The sequence below is a fragment of the Nerophis lumbriciformis genome, linkage group LG20 (assembly GCF_033978685.3).
Source record: "Nerophis lumbriciformis linkage group LG20, RoL_Nlum_v2.1, whole genome shotgun sequence".
Lineage (NCBI taxonomy): Eukaryota > Metazoa > Chordata > Actinopteri > Syngnathiformes > Syngnathidae > Nerophis > Nerophis lumbriciformis.
Genome location: NC_084567.2, coordinates 13,172,515 through 13,195,000, shown reverse-complemented (window position 1 = coordinate 13,195,000; position 22,486 = coordinate 13,172,515). Strand labels below are relative to the sequence as shown.

At 34.6% G+C, this 22,486-nt stretch overlaps 1 protein-coding gene across 1 annotated transcript; it reads left to right on the top strand.

The window, feature by feature from the left end:
- The first annotated feature begins 3,593 nt into the window (after positions 1–3,593).
- On the top strand, positions 3,594–22,277 carry isl1a (ISL LIM homeobox 1a). Its single transcript, XM_061980470.1, has 6 exons — positions 3,594–3,686; positions 3,758–3,947; positions 5,114–5,373; positions 9,176–9,459; positions 18,118–18,282; positions 21,732–22,277. The coding sequence occupies exons 1-6, from the start codon at positions 3,659–3,661 to the stop codon at positions 21,846–21,848; spliced, it is 1,044 nt and encodes a 347-aa protein (XP_061836454.1). The 5' UTR covers positions 3,594–3,658; the 3' UTR covers positions 21,849–22,277.
- Positions 22,278–22,486: the final 209 nt, after the last annotated feature.

The following is a 22,486-nucleotide window of genomic DNA, read 5'->3' as shown; positions in this document are numbered from 1 at the left end:
GTACTAAGTACACAGTAACACACGTGTACTTACTACATGTATTAAGTAGCAGTACTAAGTACAAAGTAACACAGGTGTACTCGGAATATGTACTAAGTAAAAGTACTAAATACACAGTAACCCACACGTACATACTACATCTACCAAGTAGAAGTGCTATGGACACAGTAACACATGTGTACTTACTACCTGTATGAAGTAACAGTACTAAGTATACAGTAACACATGTGTACTTACTACATGTACTAAGTAGAAGTACTAAGTACACAGTAACACACGTGTACTTAGTACATGTACTAAGTACACATAGAGAAACACACCTACTTAGTGCAAGTACTAAGTAGGGGTGCTAAGTACACATGCAGTAACACAAATGTACTTAGAGTATGTACTAAATAGAAGTATTAAGTATACATGCAATAACACTTGTGTACTTAGTGCATGTACTAAGTATAAGTACTAAGTACACATGCAGTAACACACATGTACTTAGTGCATGTACTAAGTAGAAGTACTAAGTACACATTCAGTAACACACATGTACTTAGTGCATGTACTAAGTACACATGCAGTAACACACAGGTACTTAGTGCAAGTACTAAGTAGGGGTACTAAGGACACATGCAGGAAGACATGTGTACTTAGTGCATGTACTAAGTAGAAGTACTAAGTACACATGCAATAACACAATATTGTCATCGGCACTGGGAAAGCGTGGCTCGGTTGGTAGAGCGGCAGTGCCAGCAACTTTAGGGTTCCAGGGTTGATCCCCACTTCTGCCATCCCAGTCACTGCCGTTGTGTCCTTGAGCAAGACACTCCGCCCACCTGCTCCCACACTGGTGTAAATGTACCTTAAAGATGGAGACAATTCTTCAGTCTCTAGAGAGAAGCACTATATAAATATAGTTGACTACAACTCCCAGACTGTGTTGTACGTTTGATCACCTTCTTCAAGGAAGTATCAAGTCAAATATATTTGAAAATATAACCAAGTAAATATGTTTAAAGGGTTAATAATGAAATAAAAACAATTTAACATTTAAATAAGTAATTGTGTTTATAAAGAAATAAAGTAGAAGTTGTTAAAAAAAAAGAAATAAATATGTAAAATATGTTAAAAAACATAATACAGGGAAGGAAATTCAAAAAAGAAATTATTCAATGAAACATGTTTTAAATAGCAACAAATAATTAAAATAAATTATTAAATAAAATGTGTTTTGAAAAATAAAATGAGTTAAAAAATAAATAACTTAATACAAGATGTCCAAAAGAAATAGTAACATCAAATGTGTAAAATGAATAATTAGGTAAAATGTGTAAAAAAAAGACATAAAAAATAATGTAAAATATGTTTATAAAATAAATCATCAAATAGATTATGTAAAAAAGAAACAATAAAGTCAAATGTGTTTATAAAATAAATAATCAAATAAGTTATATAAAAAAGAAACAATAAAGTAAATGTGTTTATAAAATAAATCATAAAATAAATAATTTAAAATAAGAAACAATAAAGTAAAAAGTGTGTATGAAATAAATCATCAAATAAATGATGTAAAAAAAGAAACAGTAAAGTCAAATGTGTTTATAAAATAAATCATCCAATACGTTTTGTAAAAAAACAAACAATAAAGTAAAATGTGTCTATAAAATAAATGATCAAATAAATTATAATTAAAAAAATAAACAATAAAGTAAAATATGTTTATAAAATAAATCATCAAATAGATGATGTAAAAAATAAACAATAAAGTAAAATGTGTTTATAAAATAAATCATCAAATAAATATTGAAAAAAAAGAAACAGTAAAGTAAAATGTGTGTATAAAATAAATCATCCAATAAGTTATGTAAAAAAGAAACAATAAAGTAACATATAATAAATCGTCAAATAAATTATGTAAAAAAAACAACAATAAAGTAAAATGTGCGGATAAAATAAATCACCAAATAAATTATGTAAAAATATAAACAATAAAGTAAAATGTGTTAATAAAATAAACCATTAAATAGATGATGTATAAAATAAACAATAAAGTCAAATGTGTTTATAAAATAAATCATCTAGTAAATGATGTAAAAAACAGAAACAATAAAGTAAAATGTGTTTATATAATAAATCATCAAATAAATTATGTAAAAATAAATAATAAAGTAAAATCTGTTTATAAAATAAATCATTAAATAAATTATGTAAAAAAATAAACAATAATGTAAAATATGTTTATAAAATAAATCATCAAAAATATGATGTAAAAAATAAACAATAAAGTAAAATGTGTTTATAAAATAAATCATTAAATAGATTATGTAAAAATAAACAATAAAGTCAAATGTGTTTATAAAATAAATAATCAAATAAATTATGTAAAAAAAAGAAAAAAGAAGGTAAAGTGTGTTTATAAAATAAATCATCAAACAAATGATGTAAAAAAGAAACAATAAAATAACATATAATAAATCATCAAATACATTATGTAAAAAAAGAAACAACAAAGTAAAATGTGTTTATAAAATAAATCATCCAATAAATTATGTAAAAAAATAAACAATAAAGTAAAATGTGTTTATAAAATAAATAATCAAATAAATTATGATTAAAATAAATCATCAAATAGATGATGTAAAAAATAAACAATAAAGTAAAATGTGTTTATAAAATAAATCATCAAAAAAATAATGTAAAAAAAAAGAAACATTAAAGTAAAATGTGTGTACAAAATAAATCATCCAATAAGTTATGTAAAAAAGAAACAATAAAGTAACATATAATAAATCATCAAATAAATTATGTAAAAAAAAGAAACAATAAAGTAAAATGTGTGGATAAAATAAATCATCAAATAAATTATGTAAAAAAAGAAACAATAAAATAAAATGTGTTTGTAAAATAAATCATCCAATAAGTTATGTAAAAAAAGAAATTATAAAGTAAAATGTGTCTATAAAATAAATGATCAAATACATTATAATTAAAAAAGAAACAATAAGTAAAATATGTTTATAAAATAAATCATCAAATATATAACGTAAAAAAATAAACAATAAAGTAAAATGTGTTTATAAAATAAATCATCAAATAAATCATGTAAAAAAAAAGAAAAAGTAAAGTAAAATGTGTGTATAAAATAAATCATCCCATAAGTTATGTAAAAAAGAAACAATGACGTAACATATAATAAATCATCAAATAAATTATGTAAAAAAAAAAGAAACAATAAAGTAAAATGTGTGGATAAAATACATCATCAAATAAATAATGTTAAAAAAAAGAAGAAACAATAAAGTAAAACGTGTTTATGCTATAAATAATCTAATAAGTTATGTAAAAAAAGACACAATAAAATAAAATGTGTGTATAAAATAAATGATGTAAAAAGTCCATCAGATGATTAACACAATAAATGTCCGAGCAGCCAATCAGCGGCTTTCATGCAGATGACGTGTTTCTGTCCGACGTCAGTCCCAGCAGCATCAGTGCCCCCCCAGGCACACACACACACACACACACACACACACACACACACCCTCACACGCGCGCGCGCGCACACACACGCACGCGCGGAGCCGGAGCGCACACCCGCTGGCCCAGAAGGCACTTTGAGCTGCAAGGCTGAAACCTGCTGGGACGCCAAGTCTTCTTCCCGCGGAACATGGGCGACATGGGAGACCCTCCTAAAAGTACTACTTCCACACTACTACATTAGCACACAAACACACACACTTATTTACACAACTTTTGTTGTTTGCAGAGAAGCGCCTGGTGTCCCTGTGCGTGGGCTGCGGCAACCAGATCCACGACCAGTACATCCTGAGGGTCTCTCCGGACCTGGAGTGGCACGCGGCCTGCCTGAAGTGCGCCGAGTGCAGCCAGTACCTGGACGAGTCGTGCACCTGCTTCGTCAGGGACGGCAAGACCTACTGCAAGCGGGACTACGTCCGGTAAGGTGCTCCACGCGAGACACCGGACACGGAGCCATGTGGAATATCATCAATATGTACTCGGGATCCGTATGACTTAGTCTTGCACTTTCTTCACCTTTGACTTCCTGCGATACGACCGATTGTTAGACACGAATCCTAATAATCGTATCAATAATCGTAATAATAATCGAACAGACTCACTTTTGTCGGAGAGGAGAGGATGCGTGTTTATGTTGTTGTATTAAAGCGTGGGTTGGATAATATCAATCAAGATGGAATAGAAATAAAAAACAAAACAAGATAAAAGAATGAATAAGAATATGAAAATTATTTAAAAAAAAAAGGAAAACAAAAAGGTATTTTATTAAATGAATGGACAAGCGGTAGAAAATGAATGGATGGATGGCTGAGTAGTTTAATGCAAATTAGTGCAAAGTGTATCAGTTGGAGATCAGATCATAATAATAACAATAATAGTAGTAACAATAACAATAATAGTAGTAATAATAACAATAATAGTAGTAATAATAATAATATTAGTAACAATAACAATAATAGTAGTAGTAATAATAATAATAATAGTAGTACTAATAATAGTAGCAGTAGTAATAATAATAATAGTAGTAATAATAACTATAATAATAATAATAATAATAATAATAGTAGTAATAATAATAATAGTAGTCGTAATAATAATAATAGTAGTAATAATAACAATAATAGTAGTAACAATAATAATAATAGTAGTAACAATAACAATAATAGTAGTAATTATAATAATAATAGTAGTAATAATAATAATAGTAGTAGTAATAATAATAGTACTACTAATAATAATAGTATACCCCGCCTTCCACCGGTGTGTAGCTGGGATAGGCTCCAGCACCCCCCCGCGACCCCGCATGGGACAAGCGGTCGAAATGGATGGATGGATGAATAATAATAGTAGTGATAATAATAATAATAGTACTACTACAAATAAGAGTAGTAGTCATAACAATAATAGTAGTAGTCATAATAATAGTAGTAGTCATAATAATAGGAGTAGTAATAATGATAGTAGTAATAATAATTAAAAAAAAAAAAAATAATAGTAATGATAATAATAATAATAATAATAATACTAGTGTTAATAAAAATACTGATTATTATAATAACAATGATGATGTGGATGTGTGCGTCAGGTTGTACGGCATCAAGTGCGCCAAGTGCAACATCGGCTTCAGCAAGAACGACTTCGTGATGCGGGCCCGCGCCAAGGTTTACCACATCGAGTGTTTCCGCTGCGTGGCGTGCAGCCGCCAGCTCATCCCGGGGGACGAGTTCGCTCTGCGGGAGGACGGACTCTTCTGCCGGGCGGACCACGACGTGGTGGAGCGGGCCACGCTGGGCCACGGAGACCCGCTCAGTCCGCTGCACCCCGCCAGACCTCTGCAGATGGCCGGTAACTCTCCACTTATATCTCACCTTATATCTCATCTTTATTTTACGCCTGATTGTCCGCTCCGACTCCCCGTAGAACTTTCATCTTCTTACTTTGCGGCAAAACGTGAGAATTGTGCATCTTTTTCGGGTTTTTTCGTTCGCTCGAAATTGTTTTTGGCATATTGTCCAACGGGACAAGCGGTAAAAAAAATGGATGGATGAATGGATATTGTCCAAAAGTCAAAGAGGACAGAAAAAAAGAAGAAAAGAGCAACGATGTGAGGAAAGTTGTCCAGAAGACAGAAATGACAGCATTTGTTTTTGTTAACATGGAATATAAACTTATAACTTATACTTATATCAAATTTCATACATGTTAAAATATCTCAAATATCAACTTTCATACATGTGAAAATATCTCAAATATCAACTTTCATACATGTGAAAATATCTCAAATATCAACTATCATACAAGGTGAAAATATCTCAAATATCAGCTTTCATACAAGGTGAAAATATCTCAAATATGAACTTTCATACAAGGTGAAAATATCTCAAATATCAACATTCATACAAGGTGAAAATATCTCAAATATCAACTTTCATACATGTGAAAATATCTCAAATATCAACTTTCATACAAGGTGAAAATATCTAAAATATTAACTTTCATACAAGTTGAAAATATCTCAAATAGCAACTTTCATACAAGGTGAAAATATCTCAAATATCAACTTTCATACAAGGGGAAAATATCTCAAATATCAACTTTCATACAAGGTGAAAATATCTTAAATAGCAACTTTCATACAAGGTGAAAATATCTCAAATATCAACTTTCATACAAGGTGAACATATCTCAAATATAAGCTTTCATACATGTGAAAATATCTAAAATATCAACTTTCATACAAGGTGAAAATATCTAAAATATCAACTTTCATACATGTGAAAATATCTCAAATATCAACTTTCATACAAGGTGAAAATATCTCAAATATCAACTTTCATACATGTGAAAATATCTCAAATATCAACTTTCATACATGTGAAAATATCTAAAATATCAACTTTCATACATGTGAAAATATCCAAAACATCAACTTTCATACAAGGTGAAAATATTTCAAATATCAACTTTCATACATGTGAAAATATCTCAAATATAAACTTTCATACATGTGAAAATATCTAAAATATCAACTTTCATACAAGGTGAAAATATCTCAAATATCAACTTTCATACATGTGAAAATACCTCAATTATCAACTTTCATACATGTGAAAATATCTAAAATATCAACTTTCATACATGTGAAAATATCCAAAACATCAACTTTCATACAAGGTGAAAATATCTCAAATATCAACTTTCATACATGTGAAAATATCTCAAATATCAACTTTCATACATGTGAAAATATCTCAAATATAAACTTTCATACATGTCAAAATATCTGACATATATCTTTTTCATGAAAAGCGTTTTATGAAGTATTTAAATCAACACACTACACGTCATCCACAACACAATAAATACACTTTTTATGGAAGAAATACTCACTTTTTCTTGGCATAAACTCACTTTTTATGGAAGAAATACACTTTTTATTTCATAAATACTTGCACTTTTAATCCATAAATACACTTTTTATTTCATAAATACACTTTTTATTTCATAAATACATGCACTTTTAATCCATAAATACACTTTTTAGGCACAATTTACTATTTATGTAACACATACTCACTTTTCCTTGGCATAAATACACCTTTTAATGACGAAATACACGTTTTATTTCATAAATACATGCACTTTTTAATCAATAAATACACTTTTTAGGCGAACATTACACCTTTTATTATAGAAACACACTTTTATTGCAGAATTACATGTACTTTTAATCAATACTTTTTAGGCAAAAATTACACCTTTTATTGAAGAAATACATCTTTTTAATAAAGAAATACACTTTTTTACTTCATATATATACTTGCACTTTTTAATTAATAAATACAGTTTTCAGGCGAAAATCACATATTTTATTGCAGGATTACATCTTTTATTATAGAAACACACTCTAATTGCAGAAATACATGCACTTTTAATCAATAAATACACTTTTTAGGCAAAAAAATGTATTGTTTATTTATATGCTCACTTTTCCTTGGCCTAAATACACCTTTTATTACAAACATACACTTTTTTTCATAAATACATACACTTTTAATCAATAAATACACATTTTAGGCGAAAATTACACCTTTTATTGCAAGAATACACTTTTTGTTATATAAATACACGTTTTATTTTATAAACACACTAACTTTTAATCAATAAATAAATTTTTTAGGCAATTATTACACCTTTTATAATAGAAACACACTTTTATCGCAGAATTACATGCACCTTTAATCAATAAATACACTTTTAAGGCAAAAATTACAACTTTTATTGAGGAAATACACCTTTTATTAGCGAAATACACTTTTTATTACATAAATACATGCACTTTTTAATCAATAAATACACTTTTTAGGCAGAAATTGCACCGTTTATTGCAGAAATACACCTTTTATTACAGAAAACACTTTTTTTAATTTATTTTTTTACCATAAATACATGAACTTTTAATCAATAAATACATTTTTTAGGCAATGATTACACCTTTTATAATAGAAACACACTTTTATTGCAGAATTGCATGCACTTTTAATCAATAAATACACTTTTTAGGCAAAAATTACACCTTTTATTGCGGGATTACACTTTTTATTATAGAAATACACTTTTTATTTCATAATTACATGCACTTTTTAAATCAATAAATAACATTTTTATTCCGAAATTCTACCCTTTATTTGCACGAATACACCTTCTATTATAGAAATACACTTTTTATTTCATAAATACATGCACTTTTTAATCAATAAATACGCTTTTTAGGCAGAAATTGCACCTTTTATTTGCACAAATACACCTTTTATTATAGAAATATACTTTTTATTTCATAATTACATGCACTTTTTAATCAATAAATACGCTTTACCTTGGCATAAATTCACATTTTATTGCAGAAATACACATTTTAATGAAGAAATACATTCTTTATTTGATAAATACATGCACATTTTAATCCATAAATACACTTTTCCCGCACAAAATGTACTATTTATGTAACGAATATTCCCTTTTATTTGGCAAAAATACACATTTTATTGCACCTTTTATTATAGAAATACACTTTTTATTTAAATGAATACATCGATACTGACTATTGTCCGAAAGGCAACAACGACAAAGAAAGAACACAACAATGTGAGGAAAGTTGCGGAGAACGCAAAAATGACGTCAATTTGTTTCTGGAAATATTGAAAAAAAAATGTGGAAAATACCTCAAACAAAAAAAATCTTTGAATGAAACGCTTTAGATTTTGTGTATAAATGAACATAATAAACAGCCCGTTTTCATAAATATCCGTTTATTATTCATATGAATGAGAGAAGTTCGACTTATGTGCTCATGTTGCTTCGCAGACATAAAATACATCATTTTTGGTTGGCCGATTATTGATTATTTACGATGATCGTTATTTTCATAGTAAAAGGTCTTTTTTTTAAAATTGCATTTCTGAAAAGAAGAAAAAACAAAACAAAACAAAAAAAAAACGGTATACTTGTATTTTACCGGTAAAGTCCGCGGACTTTGAGCGTGGATGGAAAAACACGCCTGCAGGAGACGTGATGACGACACGACATGTTTGCGTGTAGTGAAAGGAGATGTTTGCGTGTCGTGAAAGGAGACGTTTGCGTGTTGCAGAGCCGCTGAGCGGCCGGCAGTCCGCCCTGCGGCCGCACATCCACAAGCAGCCGGAGAAGACCACGCGTGTGCGGACCGTGCTGAACGAGAAGCAGCTGCACACGCTGCGCACGTGCTACAACGCCAACCCGCGGCCCGACGCGCTGATGAAGGAGCAGCTGGTGGAGATGACGGGACTCAGTCCGCGCGTCATCAGGGTCTGGTTCCAGAACAAAAGGTGCAAAGACAAGAAGAGGAGCATACTCATGAAGCAACTGCAGCAGCAGCAGCCCAACGACAAGACGGTACACCCACACATCCAATAATACTCCCGCACACCCACTGATACTCCCACACACTCACTAACACTCCAACACACCCACTAAAACTCCCACACACCCACTAATACTCCCATACACCCATTAATACTCCCACACACTCACTAACACTCCAACACACCCACTAATACTCCCACACACCCACTAATACTCCCACACACCCACACACCAACTAATACTCCCACACACTCACTAACACTCCAACATACCCACTAATACTCCCACCCACCCACCCACTAATACTCCCACACACCCACTAATACTCCCACACACCCACTAATACTCTCACCCTCCCACTAATACTCCCACACACCCACTAATACTCTCACACTCCCACTTATACTCCCACACACTCACTAACACTCCAACACAACTACTAATACTCCCACACACCCACTAATACTCCCACAGACCCACACACCAACTAATACTCCCACACAACCACTAACACTCCAGCACACCCACTACTACTCCCACACACCCACTAATAATCCCACACACCCACTAATACTCTCACACACCCACTAAAACTCCCACTAATACTCCCAAAACACCCACTAATACTCCCACACACTCACTAACACTCCAACACACCCACTAATACTCCCACCCACCCACTAATACTCCCACACACCCACACACCCAATAATACTCCCACACACCCACTAACACTCCAACACACCCATTAATATTCCCACACACCCACTAATATTCCCACGCACCCACTAACACTCCAAAACACCCACTAATACTCCCACACACCCACTAATCCTCCCACACACCCACTGATTCTCCCACACACCCACTAATACTCCCACACACTCACTAACACTACAAAACACACACTTATACTCCCACACACCCACTAGTACTCCCACACACCCAATAATACTCCCACACACCCACTAACACTCTAACACACCCACTAATACTCCCACACACCCACTAACACTCTAACACACCAACTAATACTCCCACACACCAACTAATATTCCCACACACCCACTAACACTCCAAAACACCCACTAATACTCCCCCACACCCACTAATACTCCCACACACCCACTAATACTCCCACACACCCACTAATACTCCCACACACCTGCACACCCAATAATACTCCCACACACCCACTAATACTCCCACACACCAACTAATACTCCCACACACTCACTAACACTCCAACACACCCACTAATATTCCCACCCACCCACTAATATTTCCACACACCCACTAACACTCCAAAACACCCACTAATACTCCCACACATCCACTAATACTCCCACACACCCACTAATACGCCCACACACCCGCTAATACTCCCACACATCCGCACACCCACTAATACTCCCACACACCCACTTACACTCCAACACACCCACCAATACTCCCACACACCCACTAATACTCCTATACACCCACTATAACTCCCACTAATACTCCCACGCACCCACTTATACTCCCAAAAAACCACTAATACTCCCACACACCCACTAATACTCCCACACACCCACTAACAATCCAAAACACCCACAAATACTCCCACACACCCAATAATACTCCCGCACACCCACTAATACTCCCACACACTCACTAACAATCCAACACACCCACTAATACTCCCACACACCCACTAATACTCCCACACACCCTCTAACAATCCAAAACACCCACAAATACTCCCACACACCCAATGATACTCCCACACCCCCAATAATACTACCGCACACCCACTAATACTCTCAAACACCCACTAATACTCCCACACACCCACTAATACTCCCATACACCCATTAATACTCCCACACACTCACTAACACTCCAACACACCAACTAATACTCCCACACACCCACTAATACTCCCACACACCCACTAATACTCTCAAACACCCACTAATACTCCCGCACACCCACTAATACTCCCATACACCCATTAATACTCCCACACACTCGCTAACACTCCAACACACCCACTAATACTCCCACACACCCACTAATACTCCCACACACCCACACACCAACTAATACTCCCACACACTCACTAACACTCCAACATACCCACTAATACTCCCACCCACCCACTAATACTCCCACACACCCACTAATACTCCCACACACACCCACTAATACTCTCACACTCCCACTAATACTCCCACACACCCACCAATACTCTCACACTTCCACTTATACTCCCACACACTCACTAACACTCCAACACATCTACTAATACTCCCACACACCCACTAATACTCCCACAGACCCACACACCAACTAATACTCCCACACAACCACTAACACTCCAGCACACCCACTACTACTCCCACACACCCACTAATACTCCCACATACCCACTAATACTCTCACACACACCCACTAATACTCCCACTAATACGCCCAAAACGCCCACTAATACTCCCACACACTCACTAACACTCCAACACACCCACTAATACTCCCACCCACCCACTAATACTCCCACACACCCGCACACCCAATAATACTCCCACACACCCACTAACACTCCAACACACCCATTAATATTCCCACACACCCACTAATATTCCCACGCACCCACTAACACTCCAAAACACCCACTAATACTCCCACACACCCACTAATACTCCCACACACCCACTAATTCTCCCACACACCCACTAAGACTCCCACACACTCACTAACACTCCAAAACACACACTTATACTCCCACACACCCACTAGTACTCCCACACACCCGCACACCCAATAATACTCCCACACACCCACTAACACTCTAACACACCCACTAATACTCCCACACACCCACTAACACTCTAACACACCCACTAATACTCCCACACACCCACTAATATTCCCACACACCCACTAACACTCCAAAACACCCACTAATACTCCCCCACACCCACTAATACTCCCACACACCCACACACCCACTAATACTCCCACACACTCACTAACACCCAACACACCCACTAATAATCCCACACACCCACTAATACTCCCACACACCTGCACACCCAATAATACTCCCACACACCCACTAATACTCCCACACACCAACTAATACTCCCACACACCCACACACCAACTAATACTCCCACACACTCACTAACACTCCAACACACACACTAATATTCCCACCCACCCACTAATATTTCCACACACCCACTAACACTCCAAAACACCCACTAATACTCCCACACACCCACTAATACGCCCACACACCCACTAATACTCCCACACACCCGCACACCCAATAATAGTCCCACACACCCACTAACACTCCAACACACCCACTAATACTCCCACACACCCACTTATACTCCCACACACCCACTAATACTCCCACACACCCACTAGTACTCCCACACACTCACTAACACTCCAACACACCCACTAATAATCCCACACACCCACTAATACTCCCACACACCCGCTAATACTCCCACACATCAGCACACCCACTAATACTCTCACACACCCACTTACACTCCAACACACCCACCAATACTCCCACACACCCACTAATACTCCTATACACCCAGTATAACTCCCACTAATACTCCCACGCACCCACTAATACTCCCAAATAACCACTAACACCCCCACACACCCACACACCCACTAATACTCCCTCACACCCACTAATACTCCCACACACCCACACACCCACTAATACTCCCACACACCCGCACACCCAATAATAGTCCCACACACCCACTAACACTCCAACACACCCACTAATACTCCCACACACCCACTTATACTCCCACACACCCACTAATACTCCCACACACCCACTAGTACTCCCACACACTCACTAACACTCCAACACACCCACTAATAATCCCACACACCCACTAATACTCCCACACACCCGCTAATACTCCCACACATCAGCACACCCACTAATACTCTCACACACCCACTTACACTCCAACACACCCACTAATACTCCCACACACCCACTAATACTCCTATACACCCAGTATAACTCCCACTAATACTCCCACGCACCCACTAATACTCCCAAATAACCACTAACACCCCCACACACCCACACACCCACTAATACTCCCTCACACCCACTAATACTCCCACACACCCACACACCCACTAATACTACCACACACCCACACACCCACTAATACTCCAACACAGCCAAATACCCACACACCCGCACACCCACTAGAACTCCTACACACCCACTAATACTCCCACACATCCACACACCCACTAATACTCCCACACACCCACACACCCACTAATACTCCCTCACACCCACTAATACTCCAACACAGCCAAACACCCAAATACCCACACACCCACACACCCACTAGAACCTAGAACTCCTACACACCCACTAATACTCCCACACGTCCACACACCCACTAATACTCCCACGCACTCACTAACACCCACTAATACTCCCTCACACCCACTAATACTCCAACACAGCCAAACACCCAAATACCCACACACCCACACACCCACTAGAACCTAGAACTCCTACACACCCACTAATACTCCCACACACACACACACACACACACACACACACACACACACACACACACACACACACACACACACACACACACACACACACACACACACACACACACACACACACACACACACACACTAATACTCCCTCACACCCACTAATACTCCCACACAACCACACACCCACTAATACTCCCTCACACCCACTAATACTCCCTCACACCCACTAATACTCCCACACAACCACAGACCCACTAATATGCGCTTTTTGCACCACTAATACTCGCTTTTTGCACCACTAATAATCGCTTTTTGCACCACTAATTCGCGCTTTTTGACACACACTAATACTCGCACCCAATTACTAATATGTGCTTTTTGCACCACTAATACGCGCTTTTTGACACCCACTAACACTCGCATCCACCCACTAGTACGCGTTTTTTACACCACTAATACGCACTTTTTGACACACTAATACGCGCTTTTTGCAGCACTAATACTTGCTTTTTGCACCACTAATTCACACTTTTTGACACACACTAATACTCGCACCCACCCTGGTGCTCTTTGCACCACTAATACGCGCTTGTTGACACACTGATACGCGCTTTTTGCACCACTAATACTCGCCTTTTGCACCACTAATGCTTTCTTTTTGCACCACTAATACTCGCTTTTTGCACCACTAATTCGCGCTTTTTGACACACACTAATACTCGCACCCACCCACTAATAAGTGCTTTTTGCACCACTAATACTCACTTTTTGCACCACTAATTCACACTTTTTGACACACACTAATACTCGCACCCACCCACTATTAAGTGCTCTTTGCACCACTAATACGCGCTTTTTGACACAAACTAATTTGCACTTTTTGCACTACTAATACCCGCTTTTTGCACCACTAATACTCGCTTTTTGCACCACCAATTCGCGCTTTTTGACACACACTAATATTCGCACCCACGCACTAATAAGTGCTTTTTGCACCACTAATACGTGCTTTTTGACACACACTAATACTCGCACCCACCCACTAATAAGTGCTTTTTGCACCACTAATACTCGCTTTTTGCACCACTAATTCACACTTTTTGACACACACTAATACTCGCACCCACCCACTAATAAGTGCTCTTTGCACCACTAATACGCGCTTTTTGACACACACTAATACGCGCTTTTTGCACCACTAATACTCGCTTTTTGCACCACTAATACTCGCTTTTTGCACCACTAATTCACACTTTTTGACACACACTAATACTCGCACCCACCCACTAATAAGTGCTCTTTGCACCACTAATACGCGCTTTTTGACACACACCAATACGCGCTTTTTGCACCACTAATACTCGCTTTTTGCACCACTAATACTCGCTTTTTGCACCACCAATTCGCGCTTTTTGACACACACTAATACTCGCACCCACGCACTAATAAGTGCTTTTTGCACCACTAATACGTGCTTTTTGACACACACTAATACTCGCACTCACCCACTAATAAGTGCTTTTTGCACCACTAATACTCGCTTTTTGCACCACTAATTCACACTTTTTGACACACACTAATACTCGCACCCACCCACTAATAAGTGCTCTTTGCACCACTAATACGCGCTTTTTGACACACACTAATACGTGCTTTTTGCACCACTAATACTCGCTTTTTGCACCACTAATACTCGCTTTTTGCACCACTAATTCACACTTTTTGACACACACTAATACTCGCACCCACCCACTAATAAGTGCTCTTTGCACCACTAATACGCGCTTTTTGACACACACCAATACGCGCTTTTTGCACCACTAATACTCGCTTTTTGCACCACTAATACTCGCTTTTTTGCACCACTAATTCACACTTTTTGACACACACTAATACTCGCACCCACCCACTAATAAGTGCTCTTTGCACCACTAACACGCGCTTTTTGACACACACCAATACGCGCTTTTTGCACCACTAATACTCGCTTTTTGCACCACTAATACTCGCTTTTTTGCACCACTAATTCACACTTTTTGACACACACTAATACTCGCACCCACCCACTAATAAGTGCTCTTTGCACCACTAACACGCGCTTTTTGACACATACTAATACGCGCTTTTTGCACCACTAATACTCGCTTTTTGCACCACTAATACTCGCTTTTTGCAGCACTAATACTCGCTTTTTGCACCAATAATTCGCGCTTTTTGACACACACTAATACTCGCACCCACCCACTAATAAGTGCTTTTTGCACCACTAATACGCGCTTTTTAAAACACACTAATACTCGCACCCACCCACTAATAAGTGCTTTTTGCACCACTAATACGCACTTTTTGACACACACTAATATGCGTTTTGTGCACCACTAATACTCACTTTTTGCACCACTAATACTCGCTTTTTGCATCACTAATACTCGCTTTTTGCACCACTAATTCGCGCTTTTTGACACACACTAATACTCGCACCCACCCACTAATAAGTGCTTTTTGCACCACTAATACGCGCTTTTTGACACACACTAATACTCGCACCCGACACACGAATACACGATTGTCAGTCACTAAATGCACGTTTCATTCACTAAATATTAGTTTTTATTTGCAAACTAACACCTTACATTACAAAAATAACATTTTAGTCAATAAATTCCCCTTTCTTTAAAAAAAAATACATGTTTTATTAAAAATATACACTTTTTAGTCAATAAATACTATCTTTTCTTTGAAAACATACTATTGTTTTAGTCAATAAATACACTTTAAAAAAATAAATAAATCAAGAAATATTCTTTTTTATTAAAACAAACAAACTTGTTTTATTCAATAAATACACTTTTTAGTCAATAAATACACTCTGATCTTTGCAAACATACTATTGTTTTAGTCAATATATACACTTTTTCAGCAATACATACACTTTTCTATAAAAAAAATACACATTTTATTCAATAAATACACTTTTTAGTCAATACATACACTTTCGTCTTTGCAAACATACATATATTTTAGTCTATAAATACACTTTTCTAGCCAATAAATACACGTTATTCATTAAATAAGCCTTTTAGTCACTAAATGCATGTTTCATTCACTAAATATTAGTTTTTTATTTGCAAACATACACTTTTGAATCAATCATAAATTTTTTTGCATTACAAAAATAAACATTTTAGTCAATAAATTCCCCTTTCTATAAAAAAATATATACACGTTTTATAAAAAAATACGCTTTTTAGTCAATAAATACCATCTTTTCTTAGAAAACATGCATTTGTTTTAGTCAATAAATACACTTTTTTTTAAAATCAAGAAATATACTTTTCTATTAAAAAAATACTTATTTCATTTAATAAATACACTTTTTGGTCAATAAATACACTCTGATCTTTGCAAACATACTATTGTTTTAGTCAATAAATACTTTTTTTCAGCAATACATACACTTTTCTATTAAAAATACACGTTTTAGTCAATAAATACACTTTTTAACACTTTTCTATAAAAAAATTCACATTTTATTCAATAAATACACTTTTTAGTCAATAAATACACTTTCATCTTTGCAAACATACATATATTTTAGTCAATAAATACACTTTTCTAGTCAATAATTACACTTTTCTAGTCAATAAATGCACAATTTTTTGCAAACATACATTTGTTTAAGTCAATAAATACACTTTTTGATCAAGAAATACACTTTTCTATAAAAAAACAAACCAAAAACGTTTTATTCAATAAATGCACTGTTTAGTCAATAAATGCACTTTTTTCTTTGCAAACATATATTTATTTGAGTCAATAAATACCTTATTCCTTCAATAAAATCATTGTTTTGCACACAACAAATAAAAAAACCCCCCCCCAAAAAACCAAGATGGCCAACAAGGTCTAATAAGCACTTTGTCAATGACTATTTCTGGTCACTGTCCAGCAGGGGCGCTACTGAGCAGCTTTGCGTTAGTCAGGAAATATTAGTCAATATTTACAATGATATTAATTGTAATTAGAGTAGTTGGAGTGTGATGAATGTTTCTAATTTTATTTTAATTTGTTTATTTTGACTGATTGATTACGTCATTTAACCCCCCCTTGTTGTGGTTGCAGAACATCCAAGGTCTGACGGGAACGCCGATGGTGGCGGCGAGTCCCGAGCGCCACGACGGCCTGCAGGTGAACCCGGTAGAGGTCCAGAGCTACCAGCCGCCATGGAAAGTTCTCAGCGACTTTGCTTTGCAGAGCGACATCGATCAGCCGCCCTTTCAACAGCTGGTGAGCGCTCCTTCGTTTGCTTGCCTTGACGTTTTGAAGAAAATAAACAACATGTGATAATACAAATGTAGTCAACAGTAAGATTGTTACCTTTTTTTTAATGTACTTTATGGAAAACAATGGTCAGTTTTTCAAAATAAAGGTGTATTTTGTTGGGTTAAAAAATAAACAACATATGATTATACAAAAGTAGTCAACAAGTATACATTTTTTAATGTACTTTATGTTTCTTTTGGAAAACAATGGTCAGTTTTTCAAAATAATAGTGTATTTAAAAAAAATAAACAACATAAGATTATACAAATGTAGTCAACAGTATGATTGTTAACATTTTTTTATGTGCTTTATGTTTCTGTTGGAAAAAAATGGTCAGTTTTTCAAAATAAAGGTGTACTTTAAAAAGCAAACAACACAAGATAATACAAATGTACTGAAGTAAGATTGTTTACATTTTTTTTATGTACTTTATGTTTCTACTGGAAAACAATGGTCAGTTTTTCAAAATAATGGTGTATTTAAAATAAATAAATAACATGTGATAATACAAATGTAGTCAACAAGTTAACATATTTTAATGTACTTTATGTTTTTATTGGAAAACAATGGTCATTTTTCAAAAATAAATAAATAAATAACATAAGATAAATGTAGTCAACAATAAGATTGTTGCCATTTTTTAATGTACTTTACGTTTCTATTGGAAAACAATGGTCAGTTTTTCAAAAATAATGGTGTTTTAAAAAAAACAACAACAACATGTGATAATACAAATGTAGTCAAGTAAGCTTGTTACCATCTTTTAATGTTCTCTATGTTTCAATTGGAAAATAATGGTCAGTTTTTCAAAATAATGGTGTATTTAAAAAAATAAAATAAAATAAATAAAAATACAAATGTAGTCAACAAGTTACCATTTTAATGTACTTTATGATTCTATTGGAAAACAATGGTCAGTTTTTCAAAATAATGGTGTATTTAAAAAAACAAAAACGACGTATGATAATACAAATATAGTCAAGTAAGATTGTTACCATTTTTTTCTGTACTTTATATTTCTATTGGAAAACAATGGTCAGTTTTTCAAAATAATTGTGTATTTAAAAAAAATAAACAACATGAGATAATATAAATGTATTCAACAAGTTACCATAGTTTAATGTACTTAATGTTTCTTTTGGAAAACAATGGTCAGTTTTTCAAAATAAAAGTGTATTTAAAAAACAACAACAACAACATATGATAATACAAATGTAGTCAACAAGTTACCATTTTTTAATGTACTTTACATTTGTATTGGAAACAATGGTCAGTTTTTCAAAATAAAGGTGTATTTCCAAAAATTAAACGACATATGATAATAAAAATATAGTCAAGTAAGATTGTTACCATTTTTTAATGTACTTTATATTTCTATTGGAAAACAGTGGTCAGTTTTTTAAAATAAAGGTGTATTTAAAAAAATAAATAAACGACATAAGATAATAAAAATATAGTCAAGTAAGATTGGTAACCATTTTTTTTATGTACTTTATATTTCCATTGGAAAGTAATGATCAGTTTTTCAAAATAAAGGTGTGTTTCCAAAAAATAAACCACATATGATAATAAACACATAGTCAAGTAATATTGTCACCATTTTTAAATGTACTTTATATTTCTATTGGAAAACAAGGGTCAGTTTTTTCAAAATAAAAGTGTATTTAAAAAAAACAAAACGACATATGATAATAAAAATATAGTCAAGTAAGATTGTTACCATTGTTTTATGTACTTTATATTTCTATTGGAAAACAAAAAAAACAAAAAAACAACATAAGATAATACAAATGTAGTGAACAAGTTACCTTTTTTTTTTAATGTACTTTATGTGTGTATTGGAAAACAATAGTCAGTTTTTCAAAATAAAGGTGTATTAAAAAAAAGACTTATAATAATACAATTATAGTCAAGTAAGATTGTACTTTATATTTCTATTGGAAAACAATGGTCAGTTTTTCAAAATAAAGGTGTATTTCAAAAAAATAAACAACATATGATAATACAAATACAGTCAAGTAAGATCGTCACCATTTTTTTTATGTACTTTATATTTCCATTGGAAAACAATGGTCAGTTTTTCAAAATAAAGGTGTATTTCACAAAAATAAATGACATATAACAATAAAAAATATAGTCAAGTAAGATTGTTACCATTGTTTTATGTACTTTATATTTCTATTGGAAAACAAAAAAAACAAAAAAACAACATAAGATAATACAAATGTAGTGAACAAGTTACCATTTTTTTAAATGTACTTTATATTTCTATTGGAAAACAATGGTCAGTTTTTCAAAAATAATGGTGTATTAAAAAACAACAACTAACAACATAAGATAATACAAATGTAGTCAACAAGTTACCATTTTTTAATGTACTTTATGTTTGTATTGGAAAACAATGGTCAGTTTTTCAAAATAAAGGTGTATAAAAAAAAAAAAGACGTATAATAATAAAAATATAGTCAAGTAAGATTGTACTTTATATTTCCATTGGAAAACAATGGTCAGTTTTTCAAAATAAAGGTGTAATTCAAAAAAATAAATGACATATAATAATACAAATATAGTCAAGTAAGATTGTTACCATTTTTTTAATGTACCTTATATTTCTATTGGAAAACAATGGTCAGTTTTTCAACATAATGGTGTATTTAGAAAAAAAAACTAACAACATAAGATAATACAAATGTAATCAACAAGTTACCATTTTTTAATGTACTTTATGTTTGTATTGGAAAACAATGGTCAGTTTTTCAAAATAAAGGTATATTAAAAAAAAAAGAAGACGTATAATAATAAAAATATAGCCAGGTAAGATTGTACTTTATATTTCCATTGGAAAACAATGGTCAGTTTTTCAAAATAATGGTGTATTTAAAAAACAAAACAACTAACAACATAAGATAATACAAATGTAGTCAACAAGTTACCATTTTTTAATGTATTTTATGTTTGTATTGGAAAACAATGGTCAGTTTTTCAAAACAAAGGTGTATTAAAAAAAACAAAACACATATAATAATAAAAATATAGTCAAATAAGATTGTACTTTATATTTCCATTGGAAAACAATGGTCAGTTAGAGGTGTATTTCACAAAAATAAACGACATATAATAATAAAAAATATAGTCAAGTAAGATTGTTACCATTTTTTTATGTACTTTATATTTCTATTGGAAAGCAATGGTCAGTTTTTCAAAATAAAGGTGTATTTTGAATAAAATAAAAAGTTGCCATCATTTCCTGTGAACTACCCGTCCAGTTTGTGTTGACTGCCACTTGACAAATGTCCACGCGCGTTCTTGTCAACGTTCCCCACACTTTTATTTTCTTTGACTTCCTGTTGTCTCCCGACGACTGATCGACTGATTGATGGAGAAAGGTGAACTATGATTTGTGACGCCCACAGGTGACATTTTCGGAGGGCGGGCCGGGTTCCAACTCGACGGGCAGCGAGGTGGCGTCCATGTCGTCCCAGCTGCCCGACACGCCCAACAGTATGGCGTCCAGCCCCGTGGAGGCCTGAGCGGGCGGCCGCTGCCTTGCTGGAGGGCGGCGGCGTCGCCGTGAAGACAATCATGGATTTGTACCGACCAGCCCAGACTTTGGACGCTGGGCTTTCTTTGCCAAAACGGACGGGGGGGAAAAAAGAGAACGTGGGCCGGAGCTTTTCTTCTGGTGACTCCATCAAGCATTTGCAACGATGATACCTCTCTGGTGGCGCTCCGAGGGACCGCTCCCGTGAGTGGTCTTGGATTATTCAGTAGACTTAGGGACCGTCCACAAAGTCACGTGTCTTCTTCTCATGACAACTTGAAGACTTCACCTTCTTTGAAAAAAGACAAAAACAAGACTATCACTGTGACTTTTATTTATCTATTTATTTCTAATTTATTTCCTCCATATTTATTGATCAGAAGGCGGAGGATGGGAGAGAGAGAGAGAGAGAGAGAGAGAGAGAGAGAGAGAGAGAGAGAAAAAAAAGAAGTGCCACCACTTTTCTGCGTGATGTTTTTTAATTGGATGATGATCTTGTAAAAACTTGAATTTCACCTGCAAACATTCAATAAAAGTCATTCATGAAGACTTTTTTTTTTAAACTCCACTTCTTGTCACACTTCAACACATCAACACGCCGGAGACGTTAGCCAGGTTTTATTCTCA

What these genes read in the sequence shown, in the direction of transcription:
- isl1a (XM_061980470.1), top strand. Translation starts at nt 3,659, where the DNA reads ATGGGCGACATGGGAGACCCTCCTAAAA. An exon ending in TGCAAGCGGGACTACGTCCG is followed by an intron (nt 3,948 to 5,113) that starts GTAAGGTGCTCC and finishes TGTGTGCGTCAG; the next exon opens with GTTGTACGGCATCAAGTGCG. An exon ending in AGCCGCCCTTTCAACAGCTG is followed by an intron (nt 18,283 to 21,731) that starts GTGAGCGCTCCT and finishes TGACGCCCACAG; the next exon opens with GTGACATTTTCGGAGGGCGG.